Raw genomic sequence first — 24,737 nt, 5'->3', positions numbered from 1 at the left:
GGACTACATCCTGTAGTGTTACCATGTGAAAGTGTTCCGATAGGATGTAAAGATTGAGAGTTCTGAGATCCAGTATTGGTCTCAATGTTCCATCTTTTTTGGGAATGAGGAAATTTTAGGGAGTAAACCCTGTATCTTTTTGATGATGTGGTATAAGCTCTATGGCTTGTTTGAGTAATAATGATTGTACCTCTACTTGCAACATTGAAATGTGTTGGGAGGAGAGTTTGTGTGGTTTTGGAGGTATAGCTGGAGGAATTTGTGCGAACTCTATGCAGTAACCATGTTGGATAATGGACAAGACGCATTTGTCTGTTGTGATGGGTAACCAGTGTGTGTGGAACCTTTGCAGTCTTCCTTCCACAGGGGAAGTGTGGTGAGGGAAGATGTAGAGCAAGTCACTGCTCGGTGGGTGTGGTTTGCTTTGAGGGCTGATATTTTCCCCTAGTTCTGGGAAATTGTCCTCTGTAGGTTCCTCAAAACCCCCCTCTTTGGTATTGTGGCTGGTAAGAGGGTTTGGATTGTGAGGTAGATGCCTCAGTTGTTTGGGCTCTAAAGGCACCCCTATTTTGAGGCTTTCAAAATGAGCCTCTGTATTGTGCTGCGTAACGCGCCCCCATAGCTTTAGCAGTGTCGACGTCCTTTTTCATTTTCTCAATGGCAGTATCAACCAGTGTGCCAAACAGCTTGGGTTTATTAAATGGCATGTTAAGAAAAGCTTGCTGGATTTCAGGTTTAAAGCCTGACGACCCAAGCCATGCGTGTCGTCTAATGGTGACAGCTGTGTTAATAGTTCTTGCGGCTGTGTCTGCGGAGTCTAACGCTAACCTGATTTGATTATTGGTAATGGCCTGCCCCTCCTCGACTATTTGCTGGGCTCTTTTCTGTTGATCCCTGGAGAGATGCTGGATGATGTCTTTCATCTCGTCCCAGTGGGCCTTGTCGTATCTAGCCATTAGCACTTGGGAATTGGCTATATGCCATTGATTAGCCGCTTGTGATGCTACTCTTACCAGCAGCATCAAATATTTTGCTTTCTTTATCTGGTGGCGGTGTGTCTCCAGACGACTGGGAGTTAGCCGTTTTCCTTGCTGTGCTGACCACTACGGAATGTGGGGGTAGCTGTTGGGTAATAAAAGCTGGGTCAGAAGGAGGCGGCTTATATTTCTTTTCTACCCTAGGAGTGATTGCTCTTGCCTTAACTGGTTCTTGAAAGATCTGATGTGCATGTTTTAACATGCCAGGAAGTATGGGTAGGCTCTGGCAGGTGGCGTGAGTTGAGGACAACGTATTAAATAAAAAAATCACCCTCAAGAGGTTCTGTGTGCATGGCTACGTTATGGTATGAGATGCTATCCTCTGGGGTGATGGCTTTGACGGATAGCACTCTGGACTATTGTCAGAAATGGGATCATCATAAAGGTCCCATGGGTCGACCTCATCCTGGTGTGACTCTGCAGAATGTACTGGAGACTGTGCAGTGGGGGTAATAGGCAGAGAGACCGTTAGTTGAGGAGAATGAGGAGACTGGTGAGGTGAGAACTGAGGAGGTGGAGATTTCTTGCCAGTGTCTTTATGAATTTGGATTCTGGCCTGTTTTTCCCCAGATTACGCCATTTGTGTAAGTCATTCTGAAAATCTATGACTTTCTTTCAATTGTTTGCTTTTCGGCTCAGAAGCTGCTTTCCTCTGGATCGAAAGGCCTGGAGTAAACGTTGGCCTCAGCTCCGAGAGGTATTTTCGGGGCTTCGACTCGATGGGTGCTCGAGTATTTTGGAGCCTGTGCTTCGGCTCGAGTCCAAAGGCTTCGTTGGCGTGGCCTTTCTCGGTGCCGAAGTCGTTGCTTGGTCACTGCCAGTTTTTCCCGGGTGGAGCCATGGCCTTCCGGCAGTGGTGTCCCCGAGGCCTTGTGTTTGGGCTTGGACTGGGTTGGGGCAGACGTACTCACGTGCTGGCCCGCTGTTATTGGTCTGTTGTAGTCGGACTCCTGCTCGGAGTCGGCCCCCTGAACGGAGACTGCGGTGTGGATCATCTCCTCTTCTGCGTCTCAGTGCTTCTCGATGCCATTTCCAACCTTCGCGCTCTTCGGTCTCGTAGAGTCTTTTTCGAGCGGAAGGCTCTGCAGGCCTCGCAAGTATCCTCTTTGTCTGGAGATGGGCACAGGTTACAGACTAGATGTTGGCCCGTATACGGGAACTTGGCATGGCACCGAGGGCAGAATCGAAACGGGGTCCGGTCCATGAGGCTTTGACGAGACTTTGGTCGGGCCGACCAGCCATGAGTTGGGCGCGGGTGCCCCGAAGGGCAAGTAGAGATCTGTATCCGCCAGTACCGAAGTGTCGATGATAGATGGTACGCGATCGAAAACAATACCAATGAATTTAGAGAGTTGTAGTACTTTTCCGACTAACAATCGGAGAAACGAAACACGTCCGAACCCGATGGCAGAAAGAATACAATTTAAGATGGAGTCGATGCCCATGCGCAATGGAGCCAAAAGAGGAGTCACCACTATCCCGTGACTTGAAAAGACTTCCTCGAAGAAAAACAACTTGTAACACTCCAAGCCCAACACTAGATGGCAGGACCTGTGCATAGCATGTGTATCTGTAGCTACACATGCCATATAAAATATACATATATACACATATATATACATATACACACACACACACACACACACACAAAAAAAACAATGAGAGGCATAAAAAGGTCAGAAAACAGTGTAAAAAAGCAATAAGCAATAGTGGCCCTAGGGGGAGCCCAAACCATATACTAAAAGTGGAATGCGAACACAGGGCCCCCAGTGCTTAATTTGTGCTTGTTGTTTCCGGTGCAGAGCACCGGCACCTATTGAGGGCCAGCGCTTATAATTCTGCCCCAAGCATTTTCTGTGAGCAAAAGACATATAGGAGAGACCGAGGAAGGGAAAAACGAAAAAGCCTCACAATGGGAGAAAGCTGCAAGTGTGAGTTGAAGGGGGTAGGGAGTGGCTTTTAATGGACTGAAGAGGCCTGAGATGGCTTCAGGATTACGCTGCCTCAGTATTCAGTGTTCCCACGTTTAATTGCAGCAGCCGCCTATTTAAGAAGAGGGCTTTGAGCATCGGCACGTTTTTCTTTACAAATTAAGTGCTGGGGCCCCCTGTTGCGTGCAAATGGTGTCCCACAATGAAGCTGGATTGCAGATGGGTGTCGGTAAAGGATTTCCACCAACAGGCCTTGCCAAAGGCAAATTCACAGTTAGAGGAAAATAGGTGCTGCCTGGGACCAGCTAGGTCCAGGAGGATTCTACTCAGGTGGGGGAGTCACAGGTGACCCTCTGTGTCGCAGAAGGCCCACAGGAGCAGAGGCTGCACCCACGGGTGGCCCACAGGACAGGGACACAGAAGTCGCTGAAGCAGCACCACAGAAGTTGCTCCCATGTCGCCTGAGGACCACGCAGAGGCCGAGGAGTTGCAGGAGGGAGTGCTGGGGGCTGAAGCTACACGCTGCCTGAAGTTCCCCTTGGAGATGAAGCAAACTAGCCTTGGCAGCTGCAAAGGATGTGGTGCACAGGGGTGCTTCTTGTGTGGAGTGGAAAGGACTTACCACCACAAAAGTGCACCAGCTGGTAGAGAGGACCAAGGGGAACTCTCCAGACCACCACCTGTGATGCAGGACCCACACCACTCAGGATGTGGTGAGAGCCACGCAGCTGCTCATTGTTGCAGCCAGGTACCTGCCGATGCAGGGGAGGGATACCTTCACCCCAAGGGAGATTCCTTCTTGCGCAGTCTGAAGAGTTGCAGTCTTCCTCAGATGCACGGCCGGGGAAATGTTGCCAAGCTGGCAGGAATTCTGGATACAATGTTGCAGAAGAGTCTTCCTTGTGGATCTGCAGCTTGTAGGTTCCTGGAGGGTCCTGTTGCGGTTCCTGAGGCCAGAAGTGGAAGCAGAGGTTTCAGAGGAGTCCTGATGGAATCTTGCAAGTTGAATCTGAGGTCCCTCCCCAAAGGAAGACTCTATATAGCCCAAAGAGGGGGAATGGTCACCTAATCAGGTAACTACCGATCAGAGGGTGCCTCAGACGCCACCTGCCTGGCCACTCAGATGCTCTGAGTTCCCTGCCAACCTTGGATTCAAGATGGCAGAACCCAGGGACCCTCTGGAGGAGCTCCGGGCACCAGCCCTGGGGTGCTGATGGACAGGGGAGTGGTCACTTCCCTTTCCATTGTCCAGTTTCACGCCAGATTCACTCCCCTGCATCTGCAGGCACCAACTGCAATAATGACTGGCTGCGTGGATCTCCCTATCCTGATCTGCGTGGATCCTGCATCACAGGTGGTGGTCCGGAGAAGTCCTCTTGGTCCTCTCAGCCAGCTGTCCAACTTAAGTGGAGGTAAGCCCTTGCCTTCCCATGCAAGACAGTACCCCCGTACACCACATCTATTGCAGCTGCCAAGGCTTGTTTGCATCTCCTCCAGGGGATCTTCAGGCTCTGTCTCCGTGTAGCCAGAGACCCCAGCACGCTTTCCTGCGACAGAGCCCTCTGTGTGCTTCTCCTGCGGGGTGGTACCCTTTTCCAGTTGTGCTGCATGGGCTCCTATATGACTCCTGGTTCCTCGTCCAGTAGGAGTCCTGTGAGGATGCCTCCTCTTCTGTGGACTCTCTGCCTTGCTGAGGGTCCCCCTTGGATCCTCCTGGACCTGCCTGGTCCCTGGCAGCTCCACTTCTGCTTCACAGCGACTTCTGCCAAGTCTTGTTGGTGGCTTTTCCATACCACTGACCGACAACAATCTTCTATCCATCGTGGGATGTCGACTGCATCCTCCAGGGACTCGCTCCTTACAGGACCCCCACAGCATGCTACCACCAGTCTTACAGGGTTTTCCGGAAAACCCAAGCTGCTGCCACTCCTCAGACAGGTTTCTGCCCTCCTGCTGCTTGATCTGATCAAGCCCAGGAAGGCAGAATGAAAATGTCACTTACCCAGTGTACATCTGTTCGTGGCATTAGTCGCTGCAGATTCACATGTTTGGCACAGTCCGCTGCCTGGTGTTGGGCTCGGAGTATTACAAGTTGTTTTTCTTCGAAGAAGTCTTTTTTGGTCACGGGACCGAAGGACTCCTCCCTCTTCGGCTCCATTGCGCATGGGCGTCGACTCCATCTTAGATTGTTTTCCCCGCAGAGGGTGAGGATGGAGTTGTTTGGTATAAATAGTGCCCATGCAATGGAGTGAATATGTATGTACGTTAAGAGTTTATAATAATTATTTACAAATGTACAGATGTTTAAGATTTATGATCTACTTCTAAACGGCTACAGGCTTCCCGGGGAGGTGGGAGGGTACATGTGAATCTGCAGCGACTAATGCCACGAACAGATGTACACTGGGTAAGTGACATTTTCAGTTCGATGGCATATGTTGCTGCAGATACACATGTTTGGCATAGACTATAAAGCAGTTACCTCCCCTAAAAGCGGTGGTTTAGCCTGTAGGAGTTGAAGTAGTTTGGAATAATGTTCTTAGTACAGCTTGGCCCACTGTAGCTTGTTGTGCATTTAGTACGTCTACACAGTAGTGTTTAGTAAACGTATGAGGCGTAGACCAGGTTGCAGCCTTACATATTTCGCTCATAGGAATGTTTCCTAGAAAGGCCATTGTAGCACCTTTCTTTCTGGTTGAGTGTGCCTTTGGTGTAATAGGCAATTCTCTTTTGGCTTTAAGATAGCATGTTTGAATACATCTGACTATCCATCTAGCAATGCCTTGTTTAGAGATTGGATTTCCTATGTGTGGTTTTTGAAAAGCTATGAACAGTTGTTTTGTTTTCCTGATTAGCTTTGTTCTGTCAATGTAGTACATTAGTGCTCTTTTGATGTCTAATGTATGTAGTGCCCTTTCAGCCACGGAATTTGGTTGTGGGAAGAACACTGGCAATTCTACTGTTTGATTTAAATGGAATGGTGAGATTACTTTTGGCAGAAATTTTGGATTTGTTCTTAGAACTATTTTATTGTTGTGTATTTGAATAAATGGTTCTTGTATGGTAAATGCCTGTATTTCACTTACTCTTCTGAGGGATGTGATTGCAATGAGAAATGCGACTTTCCAGGTTAGATATTGCATTTCACAGGAATGCATGGGTTCGAAAGGTGGACCCATGAGTCTTGTTAAGACGATGTTAAGATTCCATGAAGGAACTGGTGGTGTTCTTGGTGGTATAATTCTTTTTAGCCCTTCCATGAATGCTTTAATAACTGGTATTCTAAATAGAGACGATGAATGAGTAGTTTGTAGGTAAGCAGATATTGCTGCGAGGTGTATTTTTATAGATGAAAAAGCGAGATTTGCTTTTTGCAAATGTAGTAAGTATCCTACTATGTCTTTCGTAGAGGCATGTAATGGTTGTATTTGATTGGCATGGCAGTAGTAAACAAATCTTTTCCACTTAGATGCATAGCAGTGTCTAGTGGAAGATTTTCTAGCTTGTTTTATGACCTCCATGCATTGTGTGAGGTCTAAGTGTCCGAATTCTAGGATTTCAGGAGCCAAATTGCCAGATTCAATGATGCTGGGTTTGGATGCCTGATCTGTTGTTTGTGTTGTGTTAACAGATCTGGTCTGTTGGGTAGTTTGACATGCGGTACTAGTGAAAGGTCTAGTAGAGTTGTATACCAAGGTTGTCTTGCCCATGTGGGTGCTATCAGTATGAGTTTGAGTCGGTTTTGACTCAACTTGTTTACTAGATATGGAAGGAGAGGAAGAGGGGGAAAAGCGTATGCAAATATCCCTGACCAACTCATCCATAGAGCATTGCCTTGTGATTCGGGGTGTGGGTACCTGGATGCGAAGTTTTGGCATTTTGAGTTTTCTTTTGTTGCGAACAAATCTATCTGGGGTGTTCCCCAAATTTGAAAGTACTTGTTCAGAACTTGGGGGTGAATTTCCCATTCGTGGACTTGTTGGTGGTCTCGCGAAAGGTTGTCTGCTAGTTGGTTTTGTATTCCTGGAATAAATTGTGCTATTAGGCGAATGTTGTTGTGAATCGCCCACTGCCAAATTTTTTGTGTTAGGAGGCACAATTGTGTTGAGTGTGTTCCTCCTTGTTTGTTTAAATAATACATTGTTGTCATGTTGTCTGTTTTGACAAGAATGTATTTGTGTGTTATTATGGGTTGGAAGGCTTTTAACGCTAGAAATACTGCTAACAGTTCTAGGTAATTGATATGAAATTTTGTTTGGTGTATATCCCATTGTCCTTGAATGCTGTGGTGATTGAGGTGTGCTCCCCACCCTGTCATGGAAGCATCTGTTATAACGTATTGAGGCACTGGGTCCTGAAATGTCCGCCCTTTGTTTAAATTTTTGCTGTTCCACCATAGAAGCGAGAGGTATGTTTGGCGGTCTACCAACACCAGATCTTGAAGTTGACCCTGTGCCTGTGACCATTGTGATGCTAGACACTGTTGTAAGGGTCGCATGTGTAGTCTTGCGTTTGGGACAATGGCTATGCATGATGACATCATGCCTAGAAGTTTTAGCACAAATTTTGCTTGTATCTTTTGGTTTGGAAACATAGCACTTATTACCTTGTGGAATGCCTGCACTCTTTGTGGACTTGGAGTGGCAATTCCTTTTGATGTGTTGATGGTTGCTCCTAGATATTGTTGTGTCTGACACGGTTCTAGGTGTGATTTTGTATAGTTGATGGAAAACCCCAGTTTGTGAAGGGTTTGTATGACACATGTGGTGTCGTTTGCGCATTTTTTTACTGTGTTGGTCTTGATTAGCCAATCGTCTAGGTAAGGGAACACATGTATCTGTTGTCTCCTGATGTGTGCTGCTACTACTGCTAGACATTTTGTGAACACTCTTGGTGCAGTTGTTATTCCGAATGGCAACACCTTGAATTGGTAATGTATTCCTTTGAATACGAACCGTAGGTACTTTCTGTGAGAAGGGTGTATTGGTATATGAAAGTACGCATCCTTTAGGTCTAATGTGGTCATGTAATCTTGCTGTTTGAGCAGTGGAATGATGTCTTGTAGTGTGACCATGTGAAAATGGTCCGATATGATGTAGGTATTTAGTGTCCTGAGATCTAATATTGGTCTTAATGTTTTGTCTTTTTTTGGAATTAGAAAGTACAGGGAGTAAACTCCTGTGTTTTTTTGTTGTACTGGTACTAACTCTATTGCATCCTTTTGCAGTAGTGCTTGAACTTCTAGTCCTAAAAGTTCTAAATGTTGTGGTGACATTTTGCGTGTTTTGGGAGGGATGTTTGGTGGGAAGTTGTGGAATTCTATGCAATAGCCATGTTTGATTATTGCTAATACCCAATTGTCTGTTGTAATCTGTTGCCAAGATTGGTAGAATTGGCTTAGTCTTCCCCCCACTGGTGTTGAGTGAAGGGGTTGCGTGACTTGAAAGTCACTGTTTAGGTGGAGGTGTTTTTGGAGTCTGGAATCTTCCCCTACTCCTTGGGAATTGACCCCCCCTATATCCCCTGAAACCTCCCCTTTGGAAGGAACCCTGATATGGTGTGGTTCTTGTTTGTTGGCTGGTGGTGTCTGTGGGTTGGCCACGAAACCCCCCTCTAAATGGAGTTTTTCTGAAAGAGCCTCTGCTCTGCGGGGAGTAGAGTGCGCCCATGGCCTTGGCCGTGTCTGTGTCCTTTTTAAGTTTTTCAATGGCTGTATCCACTTCAGGGCCAAAAAGTTGTTTTTCGTTGAAGGGCATATTAAGGACAGCCTGCTGGATTTCAGGTTTGAAGCCTGAAGTGCGGAGCCAAGCGTGTCTCCTTATGGTGACAGCAGTGTTGACTGTTCTCGCTGCAGTATCGGCTGCGTCCAGTGAAGAGCGGATTTGATTGTTTGAGATCGTTTGTCCCTCTTCAACTATTTGCTGCGCCCTTTTTTGGTATTCTTGGGGAAGATGGTCTACGAGAAGTTGCATCTCATCCCAGTGATCGCGGTCATATCTGGCCAGCAGCGCTTGAGAATTTGCGATGCGCCATTGGTTGGCTGCCTGTGATGCTACTCTTTTTCCCGCCGCATCAAATTTTCTGCTTTCTTTGTCCGGAGGTGGGGCGTCACCAGATGTATGGGAATTTGCTCTTTTGCGAGCTGCCCCTACTACTACGGAGTCAGGTGGTAACTGCGAAGTAATAAACACTGGATCTGTGGGTGGTGGTTTGTATTTTTTATCCACCCTTGGGGTGATGGCTCTTGATTTTACGGGCTCTTCAAAAATTTGTTTTGCATGCCGTAACATCCCCGGTAGCATTGGGAGACATTGATATTGGCTATGTGTAGCCGAGAGGGTGTTAAATAAAAAATCATCCTCTATAGGATCTGAATGCAGTTGGACATTGTGGAATTCTGCAGCCCTAGCCACCAGTTGAGAGTATGAGGTACTGTCCTCTGGCGGTGACGGCTTTGTGGGGTATGAATCTGGATCATTGTCCGGCACTGGGGTGTCGTATAGGTCCCAAGCGTCTTGATCCTGATCATCTTGACTTATGGTAGTTTGCGCTGGTGAGTGCATGTGTGGCGGTGTTTGCGCCGGCGATGCCTGTTGTAGTGGAGAGGGCGGAGGCGTGACTTTTTTGACCACTTTGGCTTGTGGTTGTGCGTCATCCTTGAGGAGACTGATCCTTCTTTTCCTCATTATGGGGGGAAGGGTTGATATCTTCCCTGTGTCTTGCTGGATGTACAGTCTCTTTTGTGTGTAGTCTGATTCTACACTTTGGAGCTCTTGTCCAAATCTGTGCATCTGGCCACTTATTCCTTGTTCCTCTGAGTAGGATGAAGGTGTGGTATTTTTCGGCGCCGAGAGAGAATCTTTTTTCGGTTTCGGCACCAACAGAATTTTTGTTCCTTTCGGCATGGATTCTCGGTGCCGATGTTTTTCGGTGCCGGTATCTTGTTTTTGTCTCTCGGAGCCGCTTTCTCGGCTCCGAGGTTGCTCCATGGCGGTCCCTCGACCGGAGTCGGGTGTCTTCGCTATGGGCGTGCCCTTTTTCGGCGCCTTCGACGGGTCGCCTGTTTTATGGGTCGAGCCATGGCCTGTTGGCAGTGGCGTCCCCATGGCTTTCGTTTTGTCGATGGTTTTACTTTTCGACGTCTTACTCACAGTTTGTTGCTGTTGTTCGACGTCGGAGTCTCCGGATTCTGATTCCGGAACCGAGAATGTTTCCTCTTCGTCGTCGAAACGTTGTTTTGTCGGCGTGGACGCCATTTGTAGACGCCTGGCTCTTCGGTCCCGGAGTGTTTTTCTGGACCGGAAGGCTCGACAGGCCTCACAGGTATCCTCCTTGTGCTCGGGGGACAAGCACAAGTTACAGACCAAGTGCTGATCTGTATAAGGATACTTACTGTGACATTTTGGGCAGAAACGGAACGGGGTCCGTTCCATCGGCTTCGATGTCGCACGCGGTCGGGCCGACCAGGCCCCGATGGGGGAATCGAAGCTACCCCAAAGTCTTCCGATGATCGGTGTCGATGTACCTAACTATCCCGATACCGAACGGAACAATACTGACGCTTTCTTCCGAGATTCTGACTAACTTTCCGAACCGAAACACGGAGCGAAAAGGAATACGTCCGAACCCGACAGCGGAAAAAAACAATCTAAGATGGAGTCGACGCCCATGCGCAATGGAGCCGAAGAGGGAGGAGTCCTTCGGTCCCGTGACCAAAAAAGACTTCTTCGAAGAAAAACAACTTGTAATACTCCGAGCCCAACACCAGGCAGCGGACTGTGCCAAACATGTGTATCTGCAGCAACATATGCCATCGAACAAAAGGATTTCCTTTGGGAGAGGGAAGGAACACCCTCTTCTTTTGGAAATAGGTGTGACTGGCTTGGGAGGGGTAGCCTCCCCCATCCACTGGTTTTGCTTTGAAGGGCACATTTGGTGCCCTCCGTGTATAAACCAGTCCATAACAGTTCAGGGGCCCCCTCTCTCAGGGGTGGTAGTCCAGAGTAGTCCTCTCTGCCAGCTGTCCAACTCTGGTGGAGGTAAGCCCTTGCCTTCCCGCGGAGAACAGTACCCCTGTGCACCGCGTCTCTTGCAGCTGCCAAGGCTTGTTTGCATCTTCTCCAGGGGATCTTCAGGTGACTTGTTGCTCCAGTCCCCATTACTCCTTCCTGTGATGCACAACCCTCTGCATGGTTCTCCTGTGGTGTGGGATCCCTTCCTGTAGTGCAGCGTGGGCTCCTCTTACGACTTGTGTCCCCATCCTGTAGGACTCCTGTGGGTGCTGCCTCTGCTCCTGCGGACTCCCCGCGACGCTGAGGTTCCCCTATTACTCTCCTGTTTTGGTTGAGTCCTCCTGGGCTTTGCTGGTCCCCGCAGCACGACTTTTCCACTAACCACAAGTTTGCCTTTGCCATGGCTTGTTAGTGGGATTCTTGCACCGACACCCGTCTGCAATGTTCACTCCAGCATGGGACATCTGCATCCATCAGGAACTCTTCTACGGCTCCAGGGCTGCAGTGCTGACCTGTTCTTCATAACAGTCGACCAACTCCTGCAAGTACAGCTGGGTGGGTAGTAGCTCCTCCTCCTCCTCCTGGACTTCACTGTGACTCTTGGACTTGGTCCCCTGTCTCCACAGGTCTTTCTTCAGGAATCCACTGCTGGTTTCTTGCAGTCATGTCTGGGTGTGTCTTCTCCTTTTTTTCCTCCTTTTGAGGGGTTTCGGGGGATTCCAGTGATTTACTCCTTTCCTGGTCGTTGGGGGGTACTGTGTTATTTACCTCTGTGGTTTTCTAGTATTCCCAGCTTCCCTCTACACATCCCACTTACCTAGGCTGGGGTCCTGTATTCTCATTCCATTTTCTTTAGTATACTGTTCGGGCTACCCCTAGAGTCACTATTGGCTATTGATATTTGCAGTTTTCTAACCTTTTCTATGTATATTTCCGATTACTAGTGTATATATTTAGTGTATTACTTACCTCCCATTGGAGGGTTGCCCTTCTAGTATTTTGTGGTATTGTTTGACCAAAAATAAAGCACCTTTATGTTTGTACAACTGAGTGTTTCCTTCATGTGTTTAAGTGCTGTGTGACTACAGTGGTACTGCATCGGCTTTGCATGTCTCCTAGATAAGCCTTGGCTCTCATCCACAGCTACCTGTAGAGAATCGGGCTTCCAGTCACTACCTGCACTACACTGATAGGGGATACCTGGAATAAGGTGGAAGTACCTTAGATACTCACCAGACACCAAGCCAGCTTCCTACAGTTTTCTTCTACAGAAACTGTAGTCCGGAATCTCAGTTCTCCTTGTGATCGCAGGATAAAGGTTACACACAGAGTGCAAGTCTGCGTGGGGATATTTGGCGTGACACATGGGACAAAAACAAAGGCGTCCATTACATTAGCAGCACATTTCTCTTTGGTACCTTAGTAGGAAAAAGAAAAAGAGGCCTGACCAGGCAAGGCCCAAAAGCCAAGAGCAAGTTCGCTCACCCAATGAAGTGTGGTTTGCGTCCCGAGTTCACAGTATATGAATTAAACGCATGTGAATACAATACAAGTATGGGATTCTAGGTTTGTCCGGAGGGATCCCGAAACGGTCTTGAACAGGAGCACCGAAGAACACGCCCAAACCCAATGGTGGAAAGAAAACAATCTAACAATGGAGTCAATGCCCATGCTCAGTATCACCCAGAGGAGGGGTCACTAACTCATGATCCAGATGACTTATTCGAAGAAAAACCACCTGTACACATCCAACCCAAGAGCAGATGGCAGAAGTATGCAGAGCATGTTTATCTTCTGCCACACATGCCATCGAACAAGGAGTTTCAATTGCCTTCTTTCTGCAGCCACAATCAGCCTGGCCTCCAAGTCCTTAAGAGTTTTGGCAGAAAATGTCGGGCAGCACTTTCATTACATAGTATTATGATTAGTATGCAGGCAATATAGAAGCACTCAAGTGGGCCCTCAGAGGATAGCCTTAGTTTGCGACAGGATTTGCAAGGTTATGAAAAGACCTAACTTCAGATTTTTCTGCAATGTTTTGTCAGAATTTAACAACCAATATGCTATCTTTGAGATTGCTGGTATATGATGTTTAGTTGAAGGACCAACAATATAGAAAACCAGTTGTCACACAATTTTAAATATGGTGGCACTCAAGGGGAAGAGTGATTCAGGTGCTGTTTTCGGATTGGTTTGGGTTTCGTTTCTAGTAAAAAGATATACATTGTTACCAATATTACTTTAACTGTTTAACGCTTGGCTTTACACTACCTATCAATTATGGTGGGAATCCCACTTCAATGATGGGGGAAGGTTCAAACATGTGAATTTATTAAACATTCAATACTGGAAAATGCAATCAATTTCAGTCTCACATTTTCACTTCTCTACAATGAAATAGCTTACCACTGCAGGTCTTGTACAGAGAAATGTATTGAAAAATAATCCATTCCAAGTTAGAAAGAAACCTAGAACTTTAATGTTCAATTACGTACGTTCATGCTGTTGCTCTAATGCCACCACAGCCAAAGCAATTTCAGGAGAAGTTACCACTGACAAAGTAGCTAGTCAAAAAAAATCAGTGATAAAATAACTCCAAGTTTTCTTAATTTATGCACCCATGAATTAAGGTCTACTTTCATAATAGAAAACAAGGCTCTGTAAAAGCATTGTTTAGAAAACCAAAATTTAAGTTGTTAGAAGACTTTAGTCATACCACAACTGAACTTAATTGTAAACTTCAATACATTTTGAAAGCCTATTCTTGTATAAATCTAAGGGATTACGTGTTTATTCCAACTCAATATTTGCCACCATTTTTACTGTTGGCGTTTGTAGACTCTGCTGGAAGTGTTTTGTCCAGGCTTTATTTAGTCCATGATTTTTGTTTTCAAGGTACAGTGGCATGTGAATGCCTTTAGGTGACTATGGGTCTAAGTCAGTCAATGTTTTTAAATGAATAATCACCAATGAAAACCTGAATGACTAAACTTGTGTGATCAATATTTGGAGAGGTCTCTTTGCTGACTGGGAACCTTCCCCGAACTGAAGTCTTTATTTGGATTGGTGCAACTTCCTAAATGTAGTGACATGTACACCTAAATTTAGTTCATTAACTACTTCAAGCTCGAGCTGAACACCTCGAAAATCCAAGCAGTATAATTTAGGCAAACGTGTAAAAAGCACTCCTACGTTTATACAAATGGTATAGTTTGTGACAAATTCTGGAAACACTAACAAATGCAAACTCCTTTAACTTTCTCCCTCAACTTTCTGGGTAGGAGAATCAAACCATGTGAATTAACTAATACTAAATAACTTACCACACAACTTTGTAGTTATACAAATCTACATGGTCATTCCTTCCTAAGACAACTAAACACACCCTCCTTTAATTTTTAATACTCACTTGCACATTTCATGAGAAAATATAATTCCCTTTTCACTAACCATTGTTTGTGTTGAAGGCCTCCTCTAGGGTTTCAGTAGTGTAGGTAGCTGCCACCTGCACAGAAGCAGACGTAGGGAACACAAGTATGTGAGTGCATGATGTGTCTTGTGGGGTATTCAGCTGTGAAGTCTGCATGTTCAAAGAAGTGCTTCGTCCAAAAACCGAACCAGTTGATACAGAATCTAGGAAAAAACATTTTACAAACAAAATTACATGCCTATCAGTGTTATATAAGTCAGGTTAAAGAGATAACTGTATTTTGTGCTCACCTGGCATGATAACAAAAGATCCCTGTGGTTCAATAGCCACTAGACAAGCGCTGATAATGCTAGGAGAATCAGCAGCAGATATACCACACATTCGACAAACATCTTTGAGTCTTTTACTCAGAGACTGAAGGTTCCGACGACTAAGTAAACGACTCCAGTCTAAAAAAACAACAACAACAAAAAATGACAAGAAGAATGACCGGTACCAATGCAGATATACAGAAAACCATAAACTTTAATCATCAATTTAACATGTTTAGGACACAGTATCCATGAGTTTAATCAACTGGAGGAAACTTCTATCACATAAGCAGAAGAGATTGCTAATTACCATAAAATTTAATTTTTCATGGACAGGGCCATGGCACATTTTTCTTGAGTACCCCCCAACTACCTTACTTCTGGATGAATGAATCAAAACTGCATTTGAATGGAGAACGAGGTAAGGCTGGAACAAGGTTGCTAATAAAGTCTTGCAACCATATTGCACCATTAAACTAGATTCAGGACCTCATAACGAAATGCCCAGGAAACTGCTGTTTCTCAATTTGTTTAGAACCAGTATACAATCGTAAAAAGCAAAACCTCAAGCTAACAAGTTGCTAATAACATGTCTTCCATAACCAAGTTCCAGTGGCATTAAGAGTATTGCTCACACAACTTTGCAAGGAGGTAGCCACTTTTCCAGATGAAAGTTACTTAGCTTTGATAATGCCCTTTCTGGTGGATACTCTATATCCCTGCAGATTCCTCACCTTACTAACTATAACATATGTATATGGTATTTCAACAGCACAAACCTAGCAAAATGCAGAATGCTGTATATAGTGAAAGTCAAGCATAAAGTCAATGGTTAACGCATTGTGTTGTAGTGTCTTAAGAGGTAAGTCTCTTTCCTCAAAGGAACAGAGTAGGAGCAGCCCTGATTGATACGGGAAGTTGGTTCTTCACTCTGGGTGCAAAGACGGAAAACCTGCTGTCCTGTATTTTCTTCTTAGTCTGCAGTCTGATGGTGTTCTGGCGGCAGGTATGTCGACAACCACCAGCTATGGTGAACTTCTCTAAGAGATAAATGGGGGCGCTCTTCATGATGCCTTTGTACATGATGCGGCTGTTTTGAAGATGGTGCAGGTTGGCAAAGGGAGCCAATGGCGCTCATGCATGGAAAATATGTGATCATATTCTCCAGGCACTAGATGAGACATGCTGTGGAACATAGGATTTCTGTGCCTGCTTGTGTCAAAACCCCCGGTGCCCTACAAAACCCCCCTGGTCTGCCCTCCTAAGACGCGGGTACTTACCTGCTGGCAGACTGGAACTGGGGCACCCCTATTTCCATTGAAGCCTATGTGTTTTGGGCCCCACTTTGACCTCTGCACCTGACTTGCCCTGAGCTGCTGGTGTGGTAACTTTGGGGTAGCCTTTAACCCCCAACGGTGGGCTACCTTGGACCCAACTTGGAACCCTGTAAGTGCTTTACTTACCTGTGAAACTAACAAATACTTACCTCCCCCAGGAACTGTTGAATTTTGCACTGTGTCCAATTTAAAAAAAGCTTATTGCCATTTTCGTCAAAACTGTACATGCTATTGTGATGATTCAAAGTTCCTAAGATACCTGATTGAAATACCTTTCATTTAAAGTATTGTTTGTAAATCTTGAAACTGTGGTTCTTAAAATAGACTAAGAAAATATATTTTTCTATATAAAAACGTATTGGCCTGGAATTGTCTTTGAGTGTGTGTACCTCATTTATTGCCTTTGTCTGTACAACAAATGCTTAACACTACCCTCTGATAAGCCTACTGCTCGACCACACTACCACAAAATAGAGCATTAGAATTATCTCTTTTTGCCACTATCTTACCTCTAAGGGGAACCCTTGGACTCTGTGCATGCTATTTCTTGCTTTGAAATAGTACATACAGTGCCAACTTCCTACATCTCCACATGGAGATATACCAACGTTAGTACAGTCTTTCGTGTTATACTAAAGATTCCTTTATTTTTGTAACACTTGGTGCAGTCCTGACAGTGTAACAGTTACTGACTGACTACTGTGGCATTTCACGTTCTTTACACTCCTTATTGATAAGCCTGAGCTGCTCTCCATAGCTACCCCCAGATAGCTTTGGTTATCTAGGCACCAAAACACAATCACTAAGGGTTGCCTGGACATGGTATAGGGTGTCAAACCATAACCTGAACCAGCCTCCTACAGCTGGTAAGACTAAAGTCTTGAGCTATTTATAAGATCTCAGATGTGTTTTTCTACTATCCCTCAATAGGCTCTGGAAGGTGCCATCATTTAATTTCATTGCAGCTTTATCCACTTGTGCCTTTCACATCAGCCTTCTCCTATCACGTCACTCTTGGTGTAGGGAACAGAATTTGTTCTACAGTAAGCAAATGACAACAATCCCAACATCCAGGTAGACATCTCAAGCGCTCAAAACAAAACCAATCTTCATCTTAGTTGGCGAGTCACAAGCCACTCTACAAAAAATATGTTAACCTCTGTAGTGCTATACGTGGGTGTATCTTAAAATCTGAAAATCAGCATTCATTAATCATGCTCTACTGAAAAATGTGACCTGATGCCGAAGCAGCTATTTGCAAACTGTTTTACTAAGTTAAATAGGAGTAAGCTTCAGCTACTGTATACGTTTGGAATACGTACTACTTGCTATTGCGATTTAAGCATCGGATTCTGAAACATCTAGTAGTTCTCCAAGCCAAATAGGTGCATAACTTGTAGAACCTGGATTACAGCCAGTTTCAATAACACTGGATTTATATCCCTAATATCTGCAATCCTTATATAAGAAAATCCCTCCTGCAGGTCGTGTCCAACACTAGCCTGTGGAGGTCATCCTCTGAACTGGGAGGAGATAGGACCTCTGGATGTTGATTGTAAAGCGAAAGTAGTGTAGGTAGAATGTCAGGAGACGCAGTTAAGTACTTCATGTATATTCATATTGTAATCAAATGTTAAGTACAAAATAATAAGGCTAAAGTCAAGGTTTTTTTTTTTTTTTTAAGGGTGTGTGTAGGAAGTTGGCGCTGTATATACTATCTCAAAGTGAGAGATAGTGTGCACAGAATCCAAGGGTTCCCCTTAGAGGTTGATAGTGACAATAATAGATAATACTAATGCTCTATTTGTGGTAGTGTGGTAGTGTGGTAGTGTGGTAGTGTGGTCGAGCAGTAGGCTTATCAGAGGGTAGTGTTAAGCATTTGTTGTACACCCAGGCAATAAATGGGAACACACACTCAAAGAATTAACTCCAGGCCAATAGATTTTACATAGAAAAATAACTTTTCTTAATTTATTTTAGAACCACAAGATTCAAGATTTGAGGTAAGTACATAAAATGCAAGGTACTTCACACAGGTAAGTATAGAACTTTGATTTTAAACAGTAGTACACACAGTTTAGGTTAAAATGGCAATAAGCTATTTTAAAAGTGGACACGGTGCAAAAATCAACAGTTCCTAGGGGAGGTAAGTTTGTGTAAGTGCTTTACTTACCTGATAAACTTAACCAGTCAGTCTCCTGGGCATAGGCAGCCCACTGTTGGGGGTTCAAGGCAACCCCAAAGCCACTGCACCAGCAACACATGGCCGGTCAGGTGCAGAGGTCAAAGAGGGGCCCAAATAACATAGGTCCCTATGGAGACTAGGGGTGCTCCGGTTCCAGTCTGCTAGCAGGTAAGTACCTGCATCCTCGGTGAGCATACCAGGCGTTTTTTGTAGAGTACTGGAGGGAGTGGGGGGGATGCCCCCAAACGGGCACACAAAATACACCCTCAGCGGCACAGGGGCAGCTACGTGCTGGATTTTGAATAGAAATCAATGCAGAGACCCAGTGGTCACTCTGGCGATGCAGGCAGAGCACAGGGGGGCTTCTCGGGCCAGCCATCGACAGGGCAAAGATTAGGGCCGCCTGCTGGTCACTCCTGCACTGGTAGTTGGTTCCTCTCGGGCCTGGGGGCTGCGGGTGCAGTGCTTCTTCCAGGCGTCGAGTTCTACCGAGCAGTCACAGTCAGGGGGATCCTCTGGATTCTCTGCAGGTGTCGCCGTTGGGGTGCAGGGAGGTCGCAGGAGTCTCCAAGGGGTCCTCGTTGCAGTGTTGGTTTCTCTGGACACGGGTCAGGGGTGTTGGGTGCAGAGTGTTAGGGACTCAGGCTTCAGGAGTGAGGCTGGAGTCCCTTTAAAGATGGTTTCTTCTTTGTTGTTTGGACAGAGCCGCTGTCCACGGGAGGTTCTGGGTCCTTTGGGTTGCAGGGCAGTCCTCAGAGTTGGCAGAGGTCACTGGTCCCGCTGGTTGCATCGCTGTTGCAGGTTCTTTGAGTCTGGAGACAGGCCGGTAGGGCTTGGGCCAAGTCAGTTGTCGACTCGGTCATCTCTGCAGGGCTTTCAGGTCAGCAGTCCTTATTCAGGTCATCAGGAAATGTATTTTCCTGGCTTCAGGGCTGCTCCTAAATACAAAATTTAGGGGTGTGTTTAGGGCTGGAGGGCAGTAGCTAATGGCTACTGTCCCGGAGGGTGGCTACACCCTCCTTTTGCCTCCTCCCTTTAGGGAGGGGGGCACATCCCTAATCCTATTGGGGGAAATCCTCCAAAGCAAGATGGAGGATTTTCTAAGGAAGGGGTCACCTCAGCTCAGGACACCTTAGGGACTGTCCTGGCTGGAGGGTGATTCCTCGTTTTTCTCATTATTTTCGCCAAAAGTGTGGGTTGTGTCCGGGGGGCGGGCATCTCCACTAGCTGGAGTGCCCTGGGGTGTTGTAACACCCGGCTTGAGCCTTTAAGGCTCATCGCCAGGTGTTACAGTTCCTGCAGGGGGAGGTGTGAGGCACCTCCACCCAGGACAGGCTTTGTACTTGGTCACAGAGTGCACAAAGACACTCACCCCATGTGGCCAGAAACTCGTCTCAGTGGCAAGGCTGGCACAGACCAGTCAGCCCTGCACCGAAGGATTGGGTAAAATACAGGGGGACAGACACAAACCGAACGTACTCCTATTTCAAGAAACTCACCTCCTGGGAAACAATTGTCTTTTCCTAGCTCATAGGAGCTTTGACAGGGTATACCATGCCGGGTTCAAGGGGAGGTAGCCATACTGCTTCACTGGTCGTTCTCCATGACAAAAATACAGGTACGAAGAGACCAACTCGGACGCTATATAGCCATTACAGGCAAAATTGAAGGGACAATTAGTGTGGTCAGCGTTTATGTCCCCCCCCCCCCCCCCCCACATTAGTCCGCAGAACTCTAGATGACCTCTCCCAGCTACTCCTGGACCTGCCACCGGGGCGCACGATGATGGGAGGAGACTTTAACGCCACCCCAGACCCAGCAGCGGACGTGGCCGGCCCAATCTCCGCACATAGACACGGCGGCAGTGGGGCTCAGGGGTTGGTTTTCGGCGACGGGGCTCTGTGACGCCTGGCGAATATGGCACCCAAGACGGCACCATTTCACCCACACATCAGCTGCTCATGGTTCACAATCCAGGATAGACCTGGTTCTGCTCCCGAGCACAGACTGCACAACCCTCTACCACATTAAAATATTGACAAGGGGCTCCACTCCGATTCATTGTAGGTCACACACAATCTCAGATACACCCAATGTGGCGGTTAAACGTATGGTACCTCCAAGACCAAAACTACGTGGAGCAGATGCGTAAGGCAATACAGGAATACTTTGAGCTGAATGAAGGGTCAGTGACATCCGCGGGCACTTTATGGGCGGCGGGCAAAGCGGTACTGAGGGGCGGGGCCAAAAACCTGGCACGGAACCAAGAACACGCGCGGGCCCAGCATATCGAACAGCTGGCGCTCCGGGTTAAGGTCCTTGAAAAGGAAAATGGAATAAGCCCGAACGACAAGACGACGCGACAATTACTCTTAATCCGTGAGGACATAAAACACTAATCCCTAGAGGCAGCTAAGCATTTATGGAGGGCAAGCACGGCGAAACTCTACAGATGGGGGACAAGACCGGGAAGATGCTGCACTGGCTGGTATCTCACCACCAGGCCTCCAGGATTGTCCCCGAAATTCGGGACGGGGAGGGTAACCTCGTTGTGAACCACACAGAAATCGCAAATGCCTTTGCCACGTACTACCGAACACTATATCAGGCGTCAGGACGGGTTGACATAGGCTCGGCCAGCCAGTTGCTGGATGAAATCCCCCTCCCACGGTTATTGGGGTCGGAAGCAAGGGGCTTGGATGAACCCATTAACGCGGAAGAAATCCAAGCGGCCACTTCGGCATTAGGCACTGGGAAAACCCCGGGACCCGACGGACTCCCCTCAGAATACTACAAGATCTTCAGAGAAGAATTAACACCACACCTATTAAACCTCTTTACGGACGTAGACAACAATGGTACCTTCCCCAGGGAACTAGACACTGCCATCATTGTAGTGCTCCTCAAGACCCATCCCCCTCAACACACTGTGCGGACTATAGGCCGATCTCACCGATCAACACCGAAATTCAAATCTTTGCAGCCATCCTTGCCGCCAGTCTCAAAAGGTTTCTGCCACAACTAATACACCCAGACCAATATGCTTTTATGGCTACTCACAGTACTCGCCATTACATCCGTCGGCACATAGCACTATTAACCCGAGACCTTGCCCTTTTACTCATTGATGTCGAAAAGGCCTTTGACTTGGTCGATTGGGGGTTTCTCCGTTTGGTACTCCGACGCGCGGGCCTCGGCCCGAGATTCTGTCGATTGGTTCAAGCACTATACGCCAACCCTACTTCCCGGGTGCAAGTTAATGGGTCCCTGTCCTCTACTCTAGAGGTTCATCGGGGCACATGGCAGGGCTTTCTTCTGTCTCCCCTTCTGTTCACCCTAGCCATTGAAACTCTGGCCCAGATGATCAGATCTGACACTATATATTGCGGTTGCCGTTGGAGCCACTCCCAGGAAGACAGAATAGCGCTTTATGCCGACGACGTCCTGCTGTATATGGAAGAGCCCAGTATAACAGGCCCACGATGCCTCAATCTGTTAAAACGCTATGAACTGGCGTCAGGACTGAAGATGAAGCCTGTCAAATCAATACTAATCCTGCTTGCACACTCCCGGGACTTCTTTGATTGGCAAGATAAGATACCACTGCGCAGGCTAAGCTTCAAATACCTAGGTATCTGGGTGTCTCTGCTGCCGGAACTGACCTGGGCCAAAAACATGACACCATTATTGTCACGCATCAAAGCAGACCTTCAGACATGACAGACTCTGCCGCTAAACGTAATGGGCAGAGCGGCTCTATATATTAAATGATGATCCTGCCGAGGCTCCTATACACCTTTCAAAATTTTCCTCTATTCATCCCCCGCTCCTGGTTTAGAGCTCTTGAAAGTGCCACGGGGTTGTTTCTCTGGAGAGGTGCCAGACATCGAGTGGCAGCCCAACACTGCCGAAGAGGGATATATGATGGAGGCTTGGGTGCCTCGGACCCCTACCTGTATTATCTGGCCTCCCAATTTATAGTGATCCACGATTGGTTTAATGGGGGGTGGGGAGACCCAGCTTATCAGTGGAATTGGAACTCCTGGGATTCCCACGCCTTCTAGATATAATGTATGGGAAACCCCTACCCCAAGGAATGGGGGAGGTTACCAAGGCAGTTTTTCTGGCATGGCGTGCTGCCCTAAGATACACCCACTGGAACGCCATCGTTACCCGTCAGACACCACTGTGGAGAGGGAAATGGCTAAGTCCGATTGCGGCATTGGAGGGATTTGTGGAATGAGATTTGGTGGGCATCTCCCTGGTGGGAGATGTGTGGTCAAGGGAAACTATGAAATCCTTCCAAGACTTGAGGGAGGACTTCCAACTAGCCCAAACACAATTCTTCAGATATCTCCAACTCAGACATGCTTTAAGAACTCACATACCGACAGTAGGCTCTCTGCCAGAGTTTAACCCGCTGGAGGCCAAACTACTCATGGGAAACCTGGGTGGGAAGGGTGTCTCCCAAATCTACAAAACGCTGATCAACAACGCTCCCGGAGATTTGAACCTCATTAGATCCAGATGGGAGTTATGGGTGGGTGCCCTAGAACAAACGGAATGGAAAGAAGCCATGATGGCACCCAGGTCCTTGGCGGTGTTGGCTAAGCTCCGCCCATTGCAATTCTACTACCTACACAGCGCATACTTATCTCCTGCTAGGCTACACCGTGCAGGCCTTCGACCCTCTGCCCAATGCCCACGATGCTTGACCGTGCCTGCTGATTTTTTCCATATGGTTTGGTCCTGTCGAGTGATACAACCCTACTGGGCTCAGTGCTCCACGGACTGGGGAAAGTCTTGGGTTATGAAATTCAAAAATCTGCAAAACTGGTCCTACTAGGAGTGATGGAGGACATGGGGGGGGGGGAAACACGGGCTCGCTGGACTCTGATGGCCACGGCCCTGTTGATCGCCAAGAGAGATATAGCCGAGACCTGGATTTCCCCCGAGGGCCCATCACTCCAAAAATGGAGAAAAGGGGTCGACTGGTGCGCAACCCAAGAAAAAGTGGTCTACGAATCTAGGAGCAGCCCCTGGAAATTTGAAAGGATATGGGGAAGATGGATGGACTTGCTGCCATAATAAGAGACAAGGGGCTGGCCAAGATGGCTACACCGGAACTATGGCCGTGGCCCCACCCCCCGGCCTAGATCGCTAACCCCGCACTGTGACTGTTTGGATCCCACTACTGTCTTTGATATCTATTGCAATGTCATATTGAAATGTAAATGCTCTCTGCTCGATACACCTATGTTTCTTTACCTTATCTTTTATATTCCTTCTTTGCTATGTCTTCTTAAAAACAATAAAATCTGCTTATAAAAAAAAATACAGAGGGGCATCTCTAAGATGCCCTCTTTGTGCATTTTGTAATAAATCCAACACTGGCATCAGTGTGGGTTTATTATTCGGATAGGTTTGGTACCAAGCTTCCCAGTATTCAGTGTAGCCATTATGGAACTGTGGAGTTCAAATTGACAAACTCCCAGACCATATCCTTAATATGGCTACCCTGCACTTACAATGTCTAAGGTTTGGCTTAGACACTGTAGGGGCATAGTGCTCATGTAGCTATACCCTCACCTGTGGTATAGTGCACCCTACTTTAGGGCTGTAAGGCCTGCTAGAGGGGTGACCTGCCTATGCCACAAGCAGTGGGTTGTGGGCATGGCACCCTGAGAGGCGGGCCTGTCAACTGCCTTTTTCTCCCCACCCACAATCTGCACTGGCAGTGTGCATGTGTTAGGTGAGGGGTCCCCTAGGGTGGCACAACATGCTGCTGCCCTTAGGGACCTTCCCTGGTCACAGGGCCTTGGTACCACTGGTACCTTTTTACAAGGGACTTATCTGTGTGCCAGAGGTGTGCCAATTGTGGGAACAATGGTACATTTTAAGTAAAAGAACAGTGGTGCTGGAGCCTGGTTAACAGGAGCCAAGCACACTTCTCAATCAAGTCAGTATCAGTATCAGGCAAAAAGTGGGGGGGGGTGGGGGGTAACTGCCAGAAGGAGCCATTCTCCTATAGTATGGTATGAAAATATATATTTATATGAGAATTTGGGACATTAATATACATAAAGTATACAAAGCTTTGTGTACACAATTGAGTGTATAGGGCATTAGGAGTGCAGTAACAAAGGAAAATGGGAATGCAATGTTTTACCACCCACCCAATGCATTCTCAAAAATTAAAGACTCATCAATTTCAAAAATAAAACGGGTGTAGGAGGTTTACCCCTATAACAAGTAAAATAGAAAATAAAGTATATTGTATATGCATACATGCACACAAACATACTTTGACAGGTCAAAACATATGGGTTTCATATGCTAAAAATTTAAGTAGCTTAGAACTAAATTTATTATAATAAATAGAACATTTATTTCATTTTATATTTGCCTGTGGCACTCCCAGTCTGGATGCAATGCTAAATTTGCTTGCTAAGAGATGAAAATGCTTGGAATGAATTACTGGAATTTTAGCATTT

The 24,737-nt window shown here is 46.7% G+C and overlaps 1 protein-coding gene across 1 annotated transcript in view; it reads right to left on the bottom strand.

The window, feature by feature from the left end:
* Positions 1–24,737, bottom strand: part of MED13 (mediator complex subunit 13) — an 865,231-nt gene that overhangs the window by 241,763 nt on the left and 598,731 nt on the right. Inside the window, exons 25-26 of the mRNA XM_069226440.1 lie at positions 14,701–14,859; positions 14,431–14,613 (exon numbers count right to left, since the gene is read on the bottom strand). Of these exons, the coding sequence (XP_069082541.1) occupies positions 14,431–14,613; positions 14,701–14,859 (342 nt within the window). The remainder of the gene's footprint in view (positions 1–14,430; positions 14,614–14,700; positions 14,860–24,737) is intronic.

The sequence above is a fragment of the Pleurodeles waltl genome, chromosome 3_1, assembly GCF_031143425.1.
Source record: "Pleurodeles waltl isolate 20211129_DDA chromosome 3_1, aPleWal1.hap1.20221129, whole genome shotgun sequence".
Taxonomy (NCBI): Eukaryota; Metazoa; Chordata; class Amphibia; order Caudata; family Salamandridae; genus Pleurodeles; species Pleurodeles waltl.
The sequence above is the reverse complement of the archived record's forward strand: the minus strand, read 5'-3'. Positions and strand labels throughout refer to the sequence as shown.